The 20,987-nt window shown below is 36.0% G+C and overlaps 1 protein-coding gene and 2 pseudogenes across 3 annotated transcripts in view; all 3 read right to left on the bottom strand.

The window, feature by feature from the left end:
* The window catches only part of SCML2 (Scm polycomb group protein like 2), a 71,277-nt gene that overhangs the window by 17,254 nt on the left and 33,036 nt on the right, over nucleotides 1-20,987 (bottom strand). For all 3 annotated transcript variants that reach the window (XM_045856146.1, XM_045856148.1, XM_045856147.1), the window contains 3 exons: nucleotides 19,069-19,312; nucleotides 6,404-6,564; nucleotides 1,292-1,406 (listed from right to left, as the gene is read on the bottom strand). In XM_045856146.1, coding sequence (XP_045712102.1) covers nucleotides 1,292-1,406; nucleotides 6,404-6,564; nucleotides 19,069-19,312 — 520 coding nt within the window. The remainder of the gene's footprint in view (nucleotides 1-1,291; nucleotides 1,407-6,403; nucleotides 6,565-19,068; nucleotides 19,313-20,987) is intronic.
* On the bottom strand, nucleotides 4,985-5,702 carry LOC123830139 (annotated as a pseudogene).
* On the bottom strand, nucleotides 5,904-6,103 carry LOC123829886 (annotated as a pseudogene).

Here is a 20,987-nt window from a genome sequence, read left to right as displayed (position 1 = left end):
GATTACTTTGTAAATTATATAAATGTCTAACCACTATGCTGTACACTTGAAACTACTATAATACTGAATGTCAACTGTAATTGAAAAAAACTGGTCATGTTAGTATACTCCTTTTTGGACTGGATTTATTTTAAATCACCAATACTTCACCTTCATTAAATTTTCTAAAGTAACCAAGTAACTTAAGACATATGTCACAGTAAATTCTAATGACTTAGAGAAATTTTTTCATTAACTTTTAAGAAAAAAACAAACTGACAGTAACCAGAGGGGAGAGGGATAATAGGGGAAAATAGGGAAAGAGTCGTCAAGGAACATATATAAAAGACAGACACATGGACAAAGTCAAAGGGGGAAGGATTAAGGGTGGGAGGCTGGGATGGGTAGGGTGGGGAGGAGTGGTGGTAGGAAAATGAAGACAACTGTACTTGAACAACAATTAAAAAAAAAGAAAAGAAAAAATGTTCTTTATATACATACCAAGGGTCACTGAAGAAAATTTAAAAATAAATGCTTTTCCTTAATATAATAAAAGCATATGATTTAGAAGCAATTACAAATATCAATTTTCCATAAATTTTCTTCACTGGGAACCAAGAAATACAAATCAACAAAGAACCTAACAATATGAGAGTGCATTACCAAATATAAAATATAGTACTCCACTAAATCAACAAGCACATTATCTTAATCTATTCCCCATTGTTTTAAATTATAAAATTTTAATATATATATATACATAGTCTATATTGAATCCAATAAAAACCCATTAATCTCACTTTTGCTATGTTGAAATTTATCATGATGCAACTTTCTGGCAAAAGCCAGAGGAAGGATGGATTCTGTTATAGACATGAAGTAGCTATAAAAAACTTAACCTGTGATGCTAATGGCATGGACAGTTCTATTGAGCACAAGTTAAACAAAGATTTCTATTTTTTATCTCCTTTGTGTTATACTTGTTTAGGTACTCTCTCCTGCTAATGAACTGAAAATCAGAAATAATAAACTGACAAAAGGAGATATGTTACAATAATCATTTTTAAGGGCAGGGAAGGGGAGAGCAACGGGGAAAACTGGTACAACTGTAATAGAACAATAAAAAGTGACTTTATTTCAAAAAAGGAACAATCAAAATTTCAAAATATTTTGATATGAAAAATGCTTAACAAAATGTTTATTATCATCTTTTTGTCCTATTATTATTTTACTTCCGGGACTTCAAAGATACTAAATATGATACAGAATAAAATACAAGTAATTTTCTACTCTCTTAAACATACTAATTTACCTGTAGACATCACTATTTTATATGACCCAGGAGGGGGATCCTTATATACAACACCACGGCCTCTGGTCAGCATCCTTACAGGTGAAGATGTGGAACATGGAATAGGACTTTTTTCCTGTTTAAAAAAAAAGAAAAAAAAAAGAATTCTTATATAAGGTAATAAGAAAATGGACATAACTGGTCCACAAATGATAAGTTTCCAGAAGTCCTCAGGATTGGAAACCTGCACATGTGTGTGTGTCACAAAGTGCAGTACTTTCCACACTGTGCTCCTCAGAGAGACCCATGATCTGGTCAGGTGGGAGAGAGAAAGACCAAGAGGCTGAGATTCCCAGTAGTACTCCTGCTCCAACTGGTCACATCTGAGCCAAAATAGTTGACTCTGTAAAACTTGTTTTATTTTCTGAGGTTCCCCATAAGACAAGTTTTTTCACACTGCTAAACAAAGTCTGTTAATCTAATTTAGCAATACATCAAATGCGGGTGAGGGACCTCAACAAGACAGAGGACAGACTTATCTCTAGAAAGCAGTCACTCATCTGGGTTTTACTGTATCTAGCCTGCATTTCGCCATATTACATATGATAATTCTGACATTACAAGTTGCTTGTGCACAAAATTATGCCTATCATATGTAAGAAACAAATGTCTTCTGGGCTTTGTTAAACATTACTAGTGCTTTGTTTATTTTATATCAACTCTTCAGGTTTTTTAGGAGCCATTTCAAACATGGCTCTCCAATATCAGAGAAGGGGCTCTTGTGTGTAGAAAAAGTAATGAAAGGATATTTAAAGGGCAGGAACAAGGAGGTAAACATAGGACAACCACCTATGTTGTTGGATTTTTCTTTATTTGTTTAAATTAATGACTGCCATTTGATTTATAGCATTCTAGTAAACCATGTTAATTTTTAAGTATTAAATTACTAGTGTTGATATCTCTTGTTCTTTCACTGTTTTAAAAATCTGAAACATGAATCCTTTGACGTAAGACATACCAAAATAGTATGTTTGCATTAATATGATAAATTAAACAAATGTACATTTATTTGGAAAACATGTTTCTACACCTCTAGAATCCTTTAAGGAGAGAGGGGAAATAGTTGTAAGGAAAGAGTCTATTGCAAGAATAATTCTTACTCTGGTTCAAAGACTTTCTAAATAACTAAACTATGACATGGCAGTACTGGAACAAGGAGATAAGTAATAGCATTAAAATCTTCATCTTTTCATGATGATACAATGAAGCTAGAGAAGATAAAAGTGAATTGAAATGCTTCCTTTGAAACAAAAAATAGTTTATAATCCAAAAATTATCGTGTCTGTCCCTTGCCCCTCCCCACCACCATATAAACAGTATTTTCAAAAATATCTCTTCAAAATTGTCAAATTAACATTGGCATTATTTCAAAATAAAGGAGTCAAGAGAAACTTTTTGGAATTATTGTCTATCATCACCATTATACCAACTAATCACACAGACTTTCAGAAGCTTGAAAATATGCATTAAACATGTATCAATTGACACCCTTAATACATTTTAATTTTTAATGCATTTAAAATATTATTTCCCTTTACATTTCATTAACTTTTCTTAATTTTATGTAATTTTGTTTCCATTGCAAGGGACCTTTTTTTCCATCACCATTTACTGCCCCTATACCCTCTTCCAACTCCACCCACCTCCCTCCTCCCCACAATTACCACACTGCTGTCCATGAGTTTTTTTCCCTTCCCTTTTTGCTCAATCCTTCCACCCCTCCAGTATTCCCCAGAGCTGTCAGCCTGCTATCTATGAGTCTGTCTCTATTTTGCTTGTTAGTTCAGTTTGTTCATAAGATTCCACAAATTAGTGAAATCATATGGTACTTATCATTCTCTGACTGGCTTATTTTATTAGCATAATGTCTTCCAGGTCCATCCATGCTGTCGCCAAGGGTAAAATTTTCTTCTTTTTTAAGGCTGAGTAGTATTCCATTGTGTAAATGTCCCATAGCTGTTTTATCCATTCATTACTGATGGACACTTGGGCTGCTTCCAAATCTTGGCTATTGTATATAATTTACTTTTAATATGAAAAACTTCATCTGCTAATGATTTACATTGGAATAATTGGCTTATTTGATTTTTTCAATGTTGATGATTTTATCTTTATATTCCGTTTTATTGACTTTATTTTTATTTCATAAATTTTGAATGCTTTTTAAAATTAAAATATCAGTATTAATATAAATGTTTTAAATCAAAATAGTTCCATCATGTTGCTCCATACTGCAAACAGTTGAAACAAAACAGAAATGTTTTATCTGTTGGTGTCAAATGGCTAAACTCAGATTAAGGTAATACTGCTGAAATTTATTTCAATTCTAATAGACCTTGGAAGATTCTATGTATATTTAGAGTGTATCTCTTGTAGACAGGATATATACTGATCTTTTTAAAATCCATTTTGATAAGCTCTGTCTTTTTAAAAAACTATTGGGGTGATATTGTTTCACAGAACCATAAAGGTTTCAAGTGTACAACTCAATAAAACATCATCTGCACACTGCATCATGTGTCCATCACCCTAAGAAAAGTCTCTTTCCATCCACATTTTCCCTCTTTTCCCATCTTCACCTACCCTACCCCCCTTTCTCTGGCTATCTCTACACTGTTGTCTGTTTCTATGTGATATATATACATAAAATCACTTCACATTCTTAAACTATCTTTTAATTAGAGAGCTTAGCCCACTAACTTTTCAAGTAATTATTAATATGTTTGTGTCTAGGTCTACCATTTTCTATTTGTCTCCTCTGTGTTTTGCTCCTCTATTCCTCTTTCTTATCTTTTTTTTTGATAACTTACATATGCCTTAGAGTTTCATTTTAATTTTCCCAATGGCTTTTTAGCTATACTTCTTTGCATTTGTATTTTTACAATATACCCTGGGGATTACAATGTTCAATCGACATAAAGTTAATACTGTACTACTTGACATAAAATGTTGGAGCTGTATATTTATACAAATTCATGTCACCCAACCCAAGACTTTATACTGTGATTATTCTATGTGTTATATCTACATATGTTATAAACCTCATACAACTATAATCATTACTTTACTTTTTTAAGATTTTATTTCTTTTTACAGAGGGGACGAGAAGGAGAAAGAGAGGAAGAGAAATATCAATGTGCAGTTGCCTCTTATGCACCCCCAACTGGGGACCTGGCCCACAACCCAGGCATGTACCCTGACCAGGAATTGAACTGGTGACCCTTTGGTTCACAGGCTGGCGCTCAATCTACTGAGCCACACCAGCCAGGGCTAATTATTACTTTAAAGTTACATTATAATAAAGAAACTATGAAGAAAAATGCCAAAAAGAAGCCATTTGCATTTACCAAGAGAGAAACTTCCTTTAGCATTTCTTATAGTGCTTGTCTACCAGTGATGAATTCTCTAAGCACGATTTATCTGAAAATGTAATCTTTTAGTTTCCCTTCATTCTTGAAGGGTATTTTTGGCAGATATAAAATCTTGTATAACTCCCCCCTTCCTGTGCAGTACTTATCAGTGTTCCATGCAGTACTTTCCAGTGTTCCCCCCACCCCAGTTTAATTGCTCTATGTGAGGAGACTAAGAGGTCACACTCTACACAGTTTCACAAGACACACTGAAGGAAAAAAGTGACTAAGGATCAATAGTATTCTAGGGTCTTGGGGGACTTACTCCTAGGGGAGGTGGAATTCTAATTCCTAAGGGAGAGGGTTTCACTGCTGGAGGGAGTATGCCTACTGGCATCCCTCAAGCAGGGGGAAACCCAACTGGTGATCCCATGGGTGGTCTCATACCAGTTAGAGGAGCCATAATGCTTATAGGTGAAGTTGCTCGGCCCAAAGGGGTAGAGGGATTCCCCCAATTTGGCGGGTATTGAGTTGGAGCTCCAGCAATACTGGCAATGGCTGCAACTGCAATAGCTGCTACAGTGCCTCTTCCCTGTGGAGTCATTACCTGCTGGGATGGGCCCCCAACCCCTTAGACAGGGCCTGCTAATCTAGCAGGAGCCTGGGGAATTGGAACACCAGTTGGTACTCCTCTGCCAGTGGCCCTGCCAACCCCAGGGCCTCCTGCAGCTCCAGGAAGTGGTACTCAAACAATGCCAGTATCTTTGGAGTGAGGTACCTCCACACTCACGAAAATCAAATTCTCCCTATGCAGCAATGCCACACCCAAAACCATTTATTCACACTGTGCATGGCTGCTTCACATTCTTTGGCTTGATCTTCCTGAATTCATCACAATCAGAGAGGACCAAGTTCATATACTTGTCAAAAGCCTTAAAGGTGCCAGCGAAGATTCTGTCATCTTGCAGGATACATTTCATTCTATAGTTGATGTGCTTCAGCATCTTGCTGCTGTTTCCCCAAGTCAGGATTGCTGTTCTACCAAATCCAATGTCCAGAATAAAGCTGCACAATCCTTTAAGACCAAAGAGAAGGCTACAAGTAAAAATATGATGCAGGTTCTGCTACAAACAATGCAAGCTGGGGCAGAAGCTTCAAACAGTAGGCAGGGCCTGTTTTTGTTTTTGCTTAGAATCAACTACCTTGGATGTTCCAAGACTGTCTTAACTCACTCTTGATGACTCAGATAAGAATGCTTGCATCAGTTCCACCAGGTACTTGCTGCTGCTAAGATTGCCTCGGGTACAGCTGACACTCTTGGTTGCTCAGTGAGGCTGTCTTCCTATGTTTGACTTGGACTTCCACCTCTGGTACGTGCTTTTCCTGGTTCTTCTCAATGTAAGTGGTCCCTGTCCCGCTCCATTACGCCACTGGCCACTCCTCAGAACACAACATTAGGCATGTCCGGCGGCCACTCTGTTCTGCACTGGACTTGCAGCCACAGTGCCAACAAATCTCAATGTGGTTTTGAAGAGGTCAAACACTATTCAAAGTTTTAAGTTCACCCAAGAAAAGAAATAACAAGCTCGTTGGCTATACAGGCCTTAAATATACTTACAAATTCCTAAAGGGATTCATTACAGTCTTAGTAAATCCTAAACTATATGTTATAAATAATAACTACAGAGACCTATAATACAAATGAGTAGGAGTTACAACTAACCTCTTTGAGGACTTTGCTCCTTGGTGTGACATTTTTAGCAGGACTTTCCATCTTAGGGACTGGAGCATGTCCAGCTGGTTTAATCCGACCTGATCTCCTGGGCTGCGGTGCTGGTGATGCTACAGCAGTTTTCCTTGCAGATCTCATTGACTGCTGGATTGCTTTAGAAAGGGTTTAAATGACATAATTAAGGTATTACCTTCTTATGATTCAAAATAAGTTAAATAATCTTTTAAAAAATTCTGCAAGTTATTCATTGAAAACTACTTAAAATAAAGGTATCATTTAAATAAAGTTTTAGGTATTTAAGATTTCTTATTATCAGGAAATAATCTAATCCTTGAGAAAAAAGTAGGCTTTTATAAGAGGAGCCAGGAACTTTAAACTTAACACAGTGAAAATTTCTAGCTATTTACCTTTTGTCTGCTTCTCATACTTTTAGTCCTTCACACAGAAAACAGTTTCTCCTTCAGAAAATACTATCCAATTATATCATATACAGGAATCACCTTGCCCATCAATATAGAAAAACCAATGGCTCCTGCTTCATCTTTCAGAGGCCAGGGGAATATCCTACACTTGATTGTTAATGGCTAATGTATATTATGTTCTTATATGTATGTCTAATAAGAAAGCTTCATACACTACAATATAGACACTACATCAACATTGTCATGGAAGGACCACTACCATACCCAACAGATTTTTATCTTCTAGTTCTTGGTAGCCCAAACCAAGTAACTAGTTTTAATATTTCAAATGACAGTTACCTGCCACATTACTTTAGTCTATGTTCACAATTAAATACACATATTTTAGTATTAATACCCTAATAACTTCATTACAAAAATGAATCTTATACATAATAAGAAGTACTAGTGTCAAAATTTTTTCACAGGATGAGCTGTATAGTAAAACATTTATGCATCTATACAAAAATCGACTACTTTTATTTTGAGAATTTCATTTCACAACTTGAAGCCAATCTACCACTTTGCTCCTCCCATACTCAAAGACTATGTGTAGGACTGACAGATCTTTGATGAAGAATACCACATCTTCCCTGCAGCCTTTTTATCTACCTTCTCTCACTTACCACGCCAAGAGGAGGGAACAGTCTTCTCTCAGTTGACAGGGCAAATGGAGGACCACTTAATTGCCACCATCATTTCCCCCCTTATTTACTGTAATTCACCTACTCACACTAGTCTCTTCTTACCTCTTTACCACCTTCCACCTCATTCTCCATGCTCCCTTCCACTTTCTTCAATAACCCCAATAACTTAATTCACATTATTTCTTCTTACACAGTTACCCTATCATCATTTTCAGGAATTTAATCATCACACTTCTCATACTTCATCATCCTGACCTCATCATTGGAGATTTCAGCTCTTCCCTAAAATGGTTATGCTTAGTAATTTCTGGAACTCTTCTATCTCCAAGATAACCAGCCATGCCCATTTCTGTATCTCCAACTTTCTTACCTATAATTTTTGCTTCATACCAACTGACCAAGCTTTTCATTCTCTTTATGAGATCTAGCCACAAGCCCTCTCCATTTCAGTCCCATCTATTAGCTTTCCTCTGGCTTTACTTTACTCTGCATCAACCTGCACCCAACTTTCCACCTCCACCAATACTCCATGATCTCTGATCAAGTCCAGCATGTCAGTTCCCACCTATAAATCACACTAGCATTTGTATACTCTGGTCCTGAGCTATAGAATAAAGGTTAGCAATCTTTTTCTGAAAAAGGGCCAGATAGTAAATATTTTAGGCTGTAAAGGCCACATACAGTCTCTGTCACATATTCTGTTTAGTTTCTTTGTCTGCTTGTCTTTTTTAACCTTTCATCCATATTAAAACAATTCTTAGCTCACAGGCTACATGAGCTAGAAGTGGCCCTTGGGTTGCAGCTTGCCAACTCCCATTATAGAACATTAGGATATTATTGATTGCTGTAAAATCCATGCTAACTCCAATTGGGGTGTCATTGTGCCAACTCACTGATTTCCAAGAATGCTTGCTGCTTAAGTTCCCATCTCCCTCTCATCCTATTCCATTCAGCAAATGACTTAACTTTCTACTCTATGAGAAGACTAAAGGCTATATTACAAGTGACCATAACCATCACATTTCTCCAGCTTGAAAATATACTTCTTTTCATTCATTCTCATCTCTTCCTCTTGTTTCAAATGAAAAGTTTTCTTTCTACTCTTCCAAGTCCAATTCCCTTTTATTTATATCCTAATAATGATCTTCTTTGGTTCCTCTAGGACATTATGGTTTCAATTATCTCCTCTCTCTTCATGATATTTAATCACTTGAGTCGCAATTCCTTGCTCTCTCTTAGAACACTCACACACATCCCTTATTTTGAAGTTACCTCCTCTAGTTGCTGGTATAGTTTTAAGCCCTTGCATGAATCCTCCTTCTACTTACTACCAAAAATACCAAGATCACCTATAATTGATACTTCAACTTCCTTATTATTCTGTTTCTTTAGCCCCCTCCAACAACTGTTTTTTCTCCAAAATATATTTTTAAATAAATTCTTTACAAGATTCACATAAATCTTCATTCTTTGCACAATCTATTCATCTTCACAGTTCTGTTCCAAGCTGATGCAGCAGAATATAATCATAAAAGCATTTCTATTGCCCAAGCAGTTGACCATCAAAGACACATGGTATTTACTTCCATCTATAGTAGCAGGGGCACTCTCTGTCCTGGTCAGACACTGCCCACACCTCAATCCAGCTTTGTGCAGATCTCTGCCTATTATTCTTCCTTTTACCATCACTTAAAGGCTTCTCTAAGATACTGCTTTTTCACCTTCTCATTTTCCTACTGTGCTCAAAACAAGCATGAAAGTCCTTTTTAAGACCCCCTTCATTTAAAGAGGTTCATTTTGTTTTACAACTAATCACTACAAGAAAAAGGATGGCAAACACTGGGGAAGTTATAAAGTAAAACAGGGTCTCTAATTTTTAGTAGTAGCTGTGCCAGTTTTATGGAAATAAGACCTGTCTTTCTTTTAACCCTTTGGGACCTTGCACCAAGTTAGCTATTCTAACCCATCCAGTTCCCTGCTCATTTACCAAGCAGAGATGGTTTGGTTGGCATGGTGAGAGTTCAATAGAGTGAACATACCCAGTCCTGTTGCCTGAGCTCCTCCATTGTCCTTCCTGAGTCTTCTTGATAACCCATGTAGGTTTCCCTCTCAATATCAAGAACCACAGTTTTATGGCATTAACAATACCCTAAACATATAATAAAAGGGAACTCCCACACAGAAAGAAATAAATCATTTACTTGGAAAAGTAAAGATCTGCTTTTGGAGCCTGACAGAACACCCCCATTTGGGAAGTAGTGCTGTATCTTTTCCAGCAGCTTTAAAAAATGATGTCTGGACAACTACACCAAAACCAAATATTCTGAAATGATCTGAAGCTTTGATTCACTCCCTTCTTCCCCATTTCAAAACAAGTCTTGGAGAGCTAAAGTAAACAGACTAAAGAAGAGAGAAAAAAACTGTTCAGACACCTCATACATAACATTAATTTGCATAGTATATTCTATCTTAAGGTTATTCAAAAGTTGTAAAAATGTTACTGGAAAGAAATCAAAAACACAACTAAAAGGTTAAAGGAGAGCTCTCTAACTTAAATTACAAAAGTCCAGTTAAGTTGTTTATCTCTATACCTAAATGACAGTGTCTCTTTTCTTGGCACACATGCTAAAGTAACAAAATTGAATTTAGTAGAAGTTACATGGTTTCCCTACCCTGTTATATAATTATGTCTCGTAAGTATTCAGACTATAAATGAAATCATAAAAATGCAAAAACAAGTTATAAATCACAGTTAGAATTTAGGAGGGCTTTAAGTGTTCTTTTTCAAATGTATTTGTTTTCTACTTGCCAATCATAAATGCTTTGTACACTACTCCCTTCAGCTTTACAGGGGTGCTTGCTTCCTATGAAGACCTTTTTTTTTCTTTCTTACAATTCCTACTCATAGCTGTTCACTTCAAAAGAACCAAGATTTTGGTCGCCACAGTATTACTAAAGAACATAGCCATTTTCAAAACCTTTAATATTTTCATTAAAAAGTTCACATGAAAAGAAGCAACTTCAGTTGTTTGAGGTCAGTTTATATCATCTAACAATACTGAGCCTTTAAGGGCCATTCCATATTTTTTTTTCACCCTGGTTGGTATGGTTCTGTGGACTGAGCACTGGCCTGTGAACCAAAAGGTAACTGGTTCAATTCCCAGTCAGGGCACACATCTGGGTTGTGGACCAGGTCCCTGGTTGGGGGCTTTCGAGAGGCAACCAACTGATATGTCCCTCTCACACTGATGTTTCCTTCTCTTTCTCCCTCCCTTCCCTTTTCTCTGAAAATAAATTAAAAAATATTTTAAAAAGCCATTTCATTTTTAAACCATAGTATTTTTTCTTACTGAATGTCTTCTATAGAGTGACTTCCATTATGCTGTAAAAAGCAATCATAGCAGTCACTGCTATAACTTCCACAAAACTCATTAAATGTATTGACACAATTAGTAAAATGTTATCCACCTTTCTACATCATAAAAATACTTTCAATAAGTCTCATGTAATACCAGTGAAAATTATATTTCTCAAACTACAGAAAAATTGGTAACACTTTTCATTACAAACTGTAGATTTAAATGATCAAGTCTAACTTATAATAGGGCTGTTCCTTTTATGTTTTATACAATTTTTACGGTGTAAATAACCAAAGACTGACTTTTCCTTGTATCATAAAACAATTTTGACAAGTGACTTATCAAATAATAGCTACGACAATTTCAATAAGTAATATTTAGAAAACAGAATTTTTTGAGATAACAGTAATGACTGAATGTTTAGTATATAAAAGCTAACAAGGCAGACAATGAATTTCTTTAACACACTTCAGCTACAATATAAAAAAAGAAACTTTGGGGGTAATTCCTACCTTTGGAAATATTCCAGAGAAACAAACTGTCGTTGCATTTACCATTAAGGTGATTTAGGTTCCACTCGACAGCCTTCTCCTTTACTAGGAATAAAACTGCCTTTCTGAAGAAAGCACGTCAACAACAAAGCCCATGTTGCCTGAGCAAGCCTGAATTTCAAGCAAATGGGGATGAAGCTATTTGCATTTGTTGGTTTAAGGGGGTGGGGTGGGAGGAGGGGACTAAGGGGACTGCTAAAGTAATTCGCATATTGTCTGTGGGCCCTATAGCAGTGATCATCAGTCACCTGTTCAAACTTCCTTCACTCCTGCCTTCAAAGAAAAACCAAAGGTTACCCTGGGTCAGAGAATCTGGAAAGAAATGAGAAGACATGCAAAATCTAACTGCCAACCCATTGAGTATGTAGACAAAGTTAACTCCACTGGACCACATGTCCTAAAAACCAAGACATTTTAATAGTCTCAAAAGCACTTGTTAAAATACATCATAGAACAGAAAAAAGAAAGAAGCTGCAGGTTCTTCTTGCAATTATTGCAGTATTTAACTGAAAAACTTAAAACAGAGAAAAGGCATTTGTTTTGGTTTGTTTTTAAGATACTTCTTTCCATCATAATAGCTGTCTCATTTGCACAAGCAAAACATTTGTTCCAAGCTGTTTGTATGAAAAAGAAAGTATCAGCTGTTTAAATTTCATGGCTCTTGAGTGAATAATTTTGGTTGATAGCATTTCTATTTAACTTATACCAAGCAAGAAGAATACTAAATATGCTAAGCATATTAGTCCATATTTTATTGTAAGCTACATTAAGAGCAAAAATCTAAACAAATACTTGAGTATTTATTCTGAAGCTTTCAGGTGGGACTGACACACCTTGAACTTTTTACAGCCTTACTTATATGTACTTGTTACTTTTATTCCACTATAACAGAGAATGGAAAAGTGCTGCTTTGTTTTTACTGACATACAATCATATTTTAAAAAGGGAAAAGAGTTAGTAAAGATATGTCTTAAAAACTATAAAATCATAATTTTAAAATTTAGAGAGAGATGAAGTACAAGTTGCAAAAACTACATACTCCTCTGCACACATCTGAACAAAGAGCAAAAGCAGTCATAATTTCTGGTTTGGTTTTATTTTAAATGAGAATAAAATGGGGGTGGGGATTAGAACAACTTGTTTGCTCAACGGAAGCTTTGAAATATTTCTCAAAGACTAACTTTGAAACAGTTTAAAAAATGTTACATAGGAAGAGCTTTACAAAATAAGGCTATTATATAAACTGACTAGTTGATTTTTTTAAAGATCAAAAGTTTTTATTTTAAAACCCATTCTGTTAAAATTTTAATTAAAAAATTAACCATACACATACACACATGCATGCACACATAACATAAAATAAACCAGCATTCAAAGAAGCTAACAGTGCCCAAGATAACTACATTTAAAATCTATGATTTCTCTCATATGTGGAATCTAATGAACAAATTGAACTAACAAGCAAAATTGAGACAGACTCATAAAGAGCAGGCTGACAGCTTGGAGGTATCGAACAAAAAAAAAAAAGAAAGAACTCATGGACATGGGCAATAGTGTAGTAATCGTGGAGGGGATGTGGAAGCAGGTATGGGAGAATAAATGGTAGTGAAAAATACAATTAAAAATAATGTATAACAAATATTTTCAAAAATTTATTTAACTTTTTTACAATTTAACCCTAAAAAGAAAATCCCTATTCATACAACTTATGTCTGAACTATCAACAAAATGAATCTAACATGGCAGTTCTAAAAAATATGTATTATCAGAAATCTGTATTATCAGAAATATTTTACAAAGTTATGAAGGAAATGCCATGTTCATATTGAGTTCCACTTGTAAATTAAGGCTGTTTCTGCAACAAGTAGGGGGGTGGTGAGGGACCCAATAAAATGAATAATTTAATCAAGAAAAGAGTTAAGATGGTCACTGATGGCCTATGGTGCCACAAAGCAGGGATGCTTGGCTACACCTTCCTGATTGCAGGTTTTCCCCTCCTCCACAGTTCCCTTTGGACCAGAAGAATTCCTCTATACCATTGGGATTCTGCAACTTTATACTCAAAGCATCTGGAAGTTTGTTGTCCCCCTTCTTGGTCTATATTTATGGTCATAATTGTTTAAAGAATTAAGCTACCAGATGACAGACACTTCACACCAGGTCAGTCATTAATTTGCAAACAATGATACATAAATCTGAAGCTGAGTTAAATAAAACCAATAAACTCACAGTTTAATTTATATACTTAAATTTAAAAGTATTTAAGTACCTTTAAAGTCAAGCAAAATGGTTTAAAATGTAGCCATTTAGTTTTTATTTTAATATCCCACAGTATTAGAAAATTAATACAGGAACAAATTTTTAAAAAGAAAACTTGAAAAAAGGAAAAAAACAAATTTTTTAAAAGAATCCTCTGCTTCTGAATTTCTCCAAGTTCTTAAAAGATGAAAAACCTACCTTTACTGTGTTAAAAAATAAAATTATAGAAAGGAAACTTTTTAAATTAAAAAAGTACAATCATAGAAACAATATAGTAACCTATTTGTTTATAAACTTTCCCAATAAAGACAGAAAAGAAGAAAAGATTTTTTAAAAATCACGTATAGCCTTTAAAATAATGGCAGTCCCAGTTCTGATTTGAAGTTGCTGGATTCTAAGTCTTACTCCTTCACGTATTAAATCTTTGTACTTTAATGTATTAATATTTGTACTTTAATGAGATGACTGGCTGTAAATTCCTGTAACTGTATATGCTGGAGACAAAAGAAGGGTAATAATGAGAAGAAACCAACAGCTTACAGAACATTCCTAAATATTTTTTTTAGAGAAAACTAATATACAAGATACAAAGCAGGGGGACAAGTTGAAACAGAAAACAGCAAGATCAAATAAATTCTTCACAAAGAAAATCTACAATGGCCCTGTTCTAGTTTACTTGATCCAGGCTTCTTTAAGTTGCCAGGGACACAGCAGCACACATACTTCCTTCCTCTTTCTCACCAGACACCCTGTACAGGTCTCCAGAATAAATCTGATGAGCTGTGACAGCACCAACCAGAAGCAAAGGGCTTTGAAACACTGTAGGGTTATAACAAGAACCAAGAAAGGAGAACCTAAATAAACAGGGGCAGGGTGGGGCGCCACACAGCTTGCTGAATATTCTATCCAAAGTATATTTCTCAGTGGATTTTTCTACCAATGATAAGTCTGATAAAAACCCTGCTGTTTATGATTATGGAAGTGTTAACACAGGGAGAAAAATTTTGTTTCAAGAACTTTTAAAGTAAATTAGACTGTATTACTAAACAGAAAAACATTAAACTTAAATAGTGCTTTTTTAATGTAAAGTCAAATCAGGTAGCATTCCTGAATGCCTCACTACATTTCTTTAAGAAACTATGTAAGTGAATTGCCTTTAGTTATTAGTTATTTGAAAAAGTTTTAAGTGAGATATACTAAAACTAATGTTGAAAAACAAACACTTCCAGTGTGTTTAAGAAATATTCAAAATTAGGCCTGGCTGGCGTAGCTCAGTGGATTGAGCACGGGCTGCGAACCAAAGTGTCACAGGTTCGATTCCCAGTCAGGGCACATGCCCGGGTTGCAGGCCACAGCCCCCAACAACCGCACATTGATGTTTCTCTCTCTCTCTCTCTCTCTCTCTCTGTCTCCCTCCCTTCCCTCTCTAAAGATAAGTGAATGAAATCTTTCAAAAAAAAGAAGTATTCAAAATTAGTCCTGGCTGGTGTAGCTCAGTGGATTGAGCATGGGCCCCTGAACCAAAGGGTCACCGGTTCCATCCCCAGTCAGTACACATGCCTGGATTGTGGGCCAGGTCCCCAGCATGGGGCTCGCGAGAGGCAACCACACATCAATGTTTCTCTCCCTTTCACCTTCCCTTCCCTCTCTCTAAAAATTAAATAAAATCTTTTTTAAAAAGAAATATTCAAAATGAACAAAAATAGATTTTTTAAATTTTTGAAATTCAATTAATTTATTATTTATACCTTTTAAAATCAACTAATTCTATAAGTCCCTTAAATTATTTAATATTCAAGTCAATAAATTCAATATTTCTGTACTTTTTGAAAGACTATAAATAACATTAAAAAGCGATTGACAGAGAAAAGTTTTTTTTTACTTTTATGACAAAGGGTTGATTTGTTTTGATACTTTTTCTCAGTGTCTTACATTGACTTCTACCTTCTATGCATCCATCATTTTTGTGCTTCTCAAAGACTAGGCCTCAAACCATGTGCAATGGAAACACCTGTGCTCCACTCCATACCTACTGAATCAGAACCCATGGATGTGAGTTTCAGGGCATCAGCCTTGTAACAAGCTCTCCCAGGTGATTCAAGTGTAAGAATTATTGCTTTAAATGTTAACCCATGAAGTCCAGTAGTTGGTCCTCTTCCACCTCCACCTGTTACACATGCATAATTAAAACAACACGTAAACTTCCACTACTTACTGCTCTCAATAGGATGTATAAGCTGCCCTCTCCTCCCTCCCCACCAGCACCTATAATCCCACCTGACACAAAGAATATTTGAGTGAACACGATGATTCTCAAACTTGCTTTGTCAACCAAGACCTATCTCTTTTAGGCTCCATCCCTGCACGTGCAGCTATCCAATCGACATGCCCACATGAATGCCCTAAAGTTATCCTGAATCAGTTAGGATTAAGTTCAGCTAACAATAACAGAAAAACCTAAAAGAACAGTGGTTTATAGAACACAGAAGATCCTCTCCCTCAAATAATAGTCTAGAACAGACTAGTATGAAAATATTTCTCCACAAAGTTCTCAGAGACCCTAGCTCCTTTCTACTTTCCACTCCACTATGCTTAGAATATGGTCCTTGTTTCATGGTCCAAGATGGAGCTCGACCCAAAACAACCACATTCATAGCAGCAGGATAGAAGCAGGAGGAAGGAAAGAAGGGTAAATTCATCTCTCCCTGTAATATATCTCCTGGAAACAGAATATACTACCTATACCTTTATTCCATTGACCAGAAGTTAGTCTCATGACCATATCTAACTGCTAGAGAGGCTGAAAATGTAGTCTTCATGTTAGGCAGCCAAATTGTATTACTAAGAAAAAATGGGGGACCAGATACTGAAGAACAACAGCATTCTTGGTCACACATTCCAAAGTCACTGTGTCCCAAACTGAATGCATCAGTTTTCAGGATAAACTGTGTTAATTTTAACCTTTGTGATGTGTCCACTCCACCTTTATCTCCATTCTTTCTGACAACTCCTTCTCCTCTCATAATACTCACATCATGTGTCTTTTGTGAAGCTTTCCTTTACGCAACCACCTTTCCCTCCAGCCTAAACAGACTGGATATCTTTGGGCCACCTTCATATCTAGCATACATCTCCATTTTTACCTTATTAATTCTGTATCATGTTTTTTTAAAAAAATAATCTATCCCTCTATTCATCCCTTTTCCAATAGAAGGCAAACTTCTTGAGGGCAGAGATGCCTCATTTATCTTAGCATCATGTGCATATATATCTGAATCATACTAAATTTTACAAAAATCAATCATTAATGTCTGCTTCCTAAAATTATGGTAGTAAGGAACTGGTAAGAGGTACCTAATAAAAAGAACATCATAGTATGTAGTATTATGTTATGGGATATGTTAAAGTTTCAAATTATAGACAATTCTAAAGCAGTCACAAGAATACAGCAGTCTCTCCTTACATGTGGTTTCACTTTCCATGGCTTCAGTTACCTACAGTCAACTCCAGTCCAAAAATATTAAATAGGAAATTTCAGAAATAAACAATTCATATGTTTTAAATTGTGTGCTATCCTGAGTAGCATGATAAAATCTCATACTGTACCATTCTGAGACACCCAGGATGTGATCATCCCTTTATCTAGCATCTCCATGCTGTATATGTTACCCACCCATTAGTCACTTAGTAGTCATATCAGTTACCAGGTTACTGCCATGATATTTCAGTGCTTGTGTTCAAGTAACCCTTATTTTACTTAATAATAGCCTCAAAGTGCAACAGTAGTGATGGTGGCAATTTGGATATGCTGAAGAGAAGCCATAAAGTACATATATGTATGGAAAAAACATAGTATACATAGGGTTCGGCATTATCCAAGATTTTAGATATCCACTGGGGGTTTTGGAACACAACCCCTGAAGATGAGAAAAGACTACTGTAATATGGCTATACTTCTGTGCTCTTACCTAGCTACTGCCCTCCTCCACACATCTTACCTACTCATTTTCTACAACTATTTTTCTCTTTCTGGTATAAATATATTTAGTGAGGTAAATTTTAAGTATGTTTACATTTGATTACACTACTAAGTTACTATATATTGAACTCAGGCCAATGACTGGGTTATGTGAATGGATCCCTTTTAAATCTCAGCAGCTATTCCATTCTAGAAAACCAGGGTAGGCATATCTAAGCCCTTGGAAGGGTCACCGAGGAAGTTCAATGTTTTGATGACTTTTCTCTGAAAGAAAATATCTAAAAAAATCATAGTATGAAACTTATGAAAGACAGCATCACAACTAATAGACCTACATATGAGGGGGGACCCAAAATAGAACTTATTTATAAAATATTGTATATTTATTCCTACATGTTTAAACTTCAGTCACCTTCAAAGTACTCTCCATTTGATGCAACACACCTATCAAGATGTTTTTTTCACTGCTCAAAACAGTTTTTGAACTTGTTAATTTTGATGCCTTTTAGTGTCTCTGCCATTTTTTTTTGTTTCACCTCTTCCACATCAACAAAACGTTTCCCTTTGAGGACGTTTTTCATCCAAGGAAACAAAAAAACAGTTACTTGGGGGTGATATTGGGTGAATAGGGAGGGTGAGGTATGGGGATCACGCCATTTTTGGTCAAAAACTGCTGAACACTCAGTGTAGTGTGGGCAGGTGTGCTCGTAAATCACCCATCATGAAATGGGCAAATACACGGAAAGAGTCTTCAATAAATAATTCACTGATGCTGAACATAGCTTCTCACAACAATGCCAGCTAGTGCACTGATACAGATGGGTTCCTAGAATACTCACCTAGCAGGAGAAGCCTGTACTACGAGGGACCTGCCCTCCAGAAAATAATTCATTTTTCTTTTTGGTCCCCCCCTGTAATAATCTACAATGGCTTCCATAGAGTTGAAATTGTTCACTGATGTATAAATTTTAATTAGGACTATCAAGATATCAGTTTAATTTGCAAAATGACCAAAATCATGTAAAACAAGTATGTAAGAGTTGTTATGCCCAACCTTTTAAAATCTATTGTCTATATATAAACAATGGAATAACATGTGTATTTTTAAGTATAACATCAACTATAAAGGAAGCTGAGTACCCTAAAGTGCTTATAGCAGTAAGGCTTCAACAGTTCAAGTATAGCATCCAGCTTTGTCCATACTCTCCAGCATGGACTGTCCATTCAGACTATGGTGCTGGGTTGACCCTCAAGAATTCTAATCATAGCCTTCTTGTATCTCCAGTTCTCTGGCTTGGACAGTGCTCTTGTGGCTCCAGTGGGCATGAAGTGCTAACTTCAATGCCAATAGCAGTTAGATCTAGCTCAATAAAAGAACATGTAGTTATTTATTGTCTTACCATGAATTCCTGGTGGTTGCAGTACATGTCCTGTCAGATGACACCACCCAACTGGGAAAATATCTCGGCAATAGTATTTGCACCAATAATCAAAAGCTCCACTCCAGCCATCGAATGTGATATAAACTTCATCTCCTCTAACACCTCCAATAGTTGCAGGACATATCATATAAGGGTTCTTTTTGTCTATAGCTTCCAGCTTCATCCCCACTTCAAAATTATTTAGAGGTGGCTTTGGTGGTTCCTATCAAAACATTAAAAAAGTTTTTATTATTTAGATGTATTAAGCATTTGTTCAATTATATTCTTATAGCATTTAGCAACCAAAAACTGAGCTCCATGTATATCAATTACATACAAGAAAACAGTTGTTCTTACAGATCTCTCTGAAACTCTGCTCTGTAACAGCTCACTTACTCTGGAGCAGAGCCAAGAACCTAGAAAGAAACAAAAACCAGCTTGACAGTAATTAATTCATCCATCCATCTGTCCATCCATCCATGTATAATATATGTATCAAAAATATGTATAATACTATCAAAAAATATGTATAATATACTATGTACTAAGAATTTGGGATCCATTGGTGAACAAAAACATCAAAGATCCCTGCTCCAGTGAAGCTTACATTGTAGTGGTGGTGGTAATAAGGCTGGGGGTTGAGTGGGAGAAAACAGGAGAAGCACTCAACAGGAAATTTTAAAAGAGGGAGTCAAACCAACCAATAAATATGTAAATTATAGGGTATGTTGAAAGGTGGTGAGTCCAAAGGGATGGAACAGTAATAAATAATAGCCAAAAAGAAACTCAGAGTATAAAATGCAGACACAAGAACACAAAAGTCATATATACTCATATAGTCTGAGGCCATTTATGATATCCAATCCAGAATACTCTAAAAAGTCTTCCTTAGATTCAAAAGTTAAAGCATGCAAATGCTAACAGGATTCTTAGAAAGCCCAAGTGCTATGTTGAAAACAACATCTTTTCCTTCAATTTGCATTTTATTCTAGTAAATGGCACTATCAGCAACCCAATCATCCAAGCCAGAAGCCTGGAAGTAGTCCTAGACCAGAGGTTCTCAGCCCAACTGAACATCAGAACCACCTAAGGGCCATGCCGCCAGAGAAAGTATTAAACTGGTCTGGGGTGGGGCCTGGACATTAGCACCTTTTAATTCCCCAGGTGATTCTAATGTGTACTCAAGGCTGAGAACCCCAGAGACATCCTTTTCCCTTAATACTTACATTCAAAGACCACAACAACCAATTCTACCCCCTAAATCTCTACAATAATAACATTAAAAGCTAATCTTCGATTAGTATATGCCAAGCACTGTTTTTCATATATTAATTTAATTCTCACAACACCCTATGAAGTCAGTGAAATTATAATCCTTATCTTACAGATGATAAAACTTATGCACAATTGCCTAAGAATACACCATAATATCAGAGCTACATTTTTAAACCTAGGCAACCAACTCCACGGAACGTCCTACCCCATCTGGCTAGCCAACTCCAACTCATCCATTTCCAAATCCCAGCTCTCTTAGCCCCCTAAAACTTCCCTAACCAACTCCCACCCACTTCTAGGCCCACCTCAAACAGACACACTCTTGCCTTCGATTGTGAAACTACTGTTGGAATGTTTTCATTCCTCATGAGATGAACGGATTCTCAAAAGCAGGTACCTATATCTTATTCACATTATTTCCAGCACAGTACACAACAGCAAGCAGTTTAAACCAAAAACAACCTGAATGAACCAAGGAATCACCTGAAGAACAGTAAGCAAATTCTCAATTAATTCTTTCACCAAGTTGTAATTTACAAAATATGTCTGGTGGGTTGGTTTCTTTTTTTTAATGCCCCCTTTAAACACATCTCATTATCCCCTATTTTTCCACTATTATCCTT

Source organism: Phyllostomus hastatus, unplaced genomic scaffold, assembly GCF_019186645.2.
Source record: "Phyllostomus hastatus isolate PE091 unplaced genomic scaffold, TTU_PhHast_1.1 phas_scaffold_12, whole genome shotgun sequence".
Classification (NCBI taxonomy): Eukaryota; Metazoa; Chordata; class Mammalia; order Chiroptera; family Phyllostomidae; genus Phyllostomus; species Phyllostomus hastatus.
This window is presented reverse-complemented; position numbering and strand designations above follow the sequence as displayed.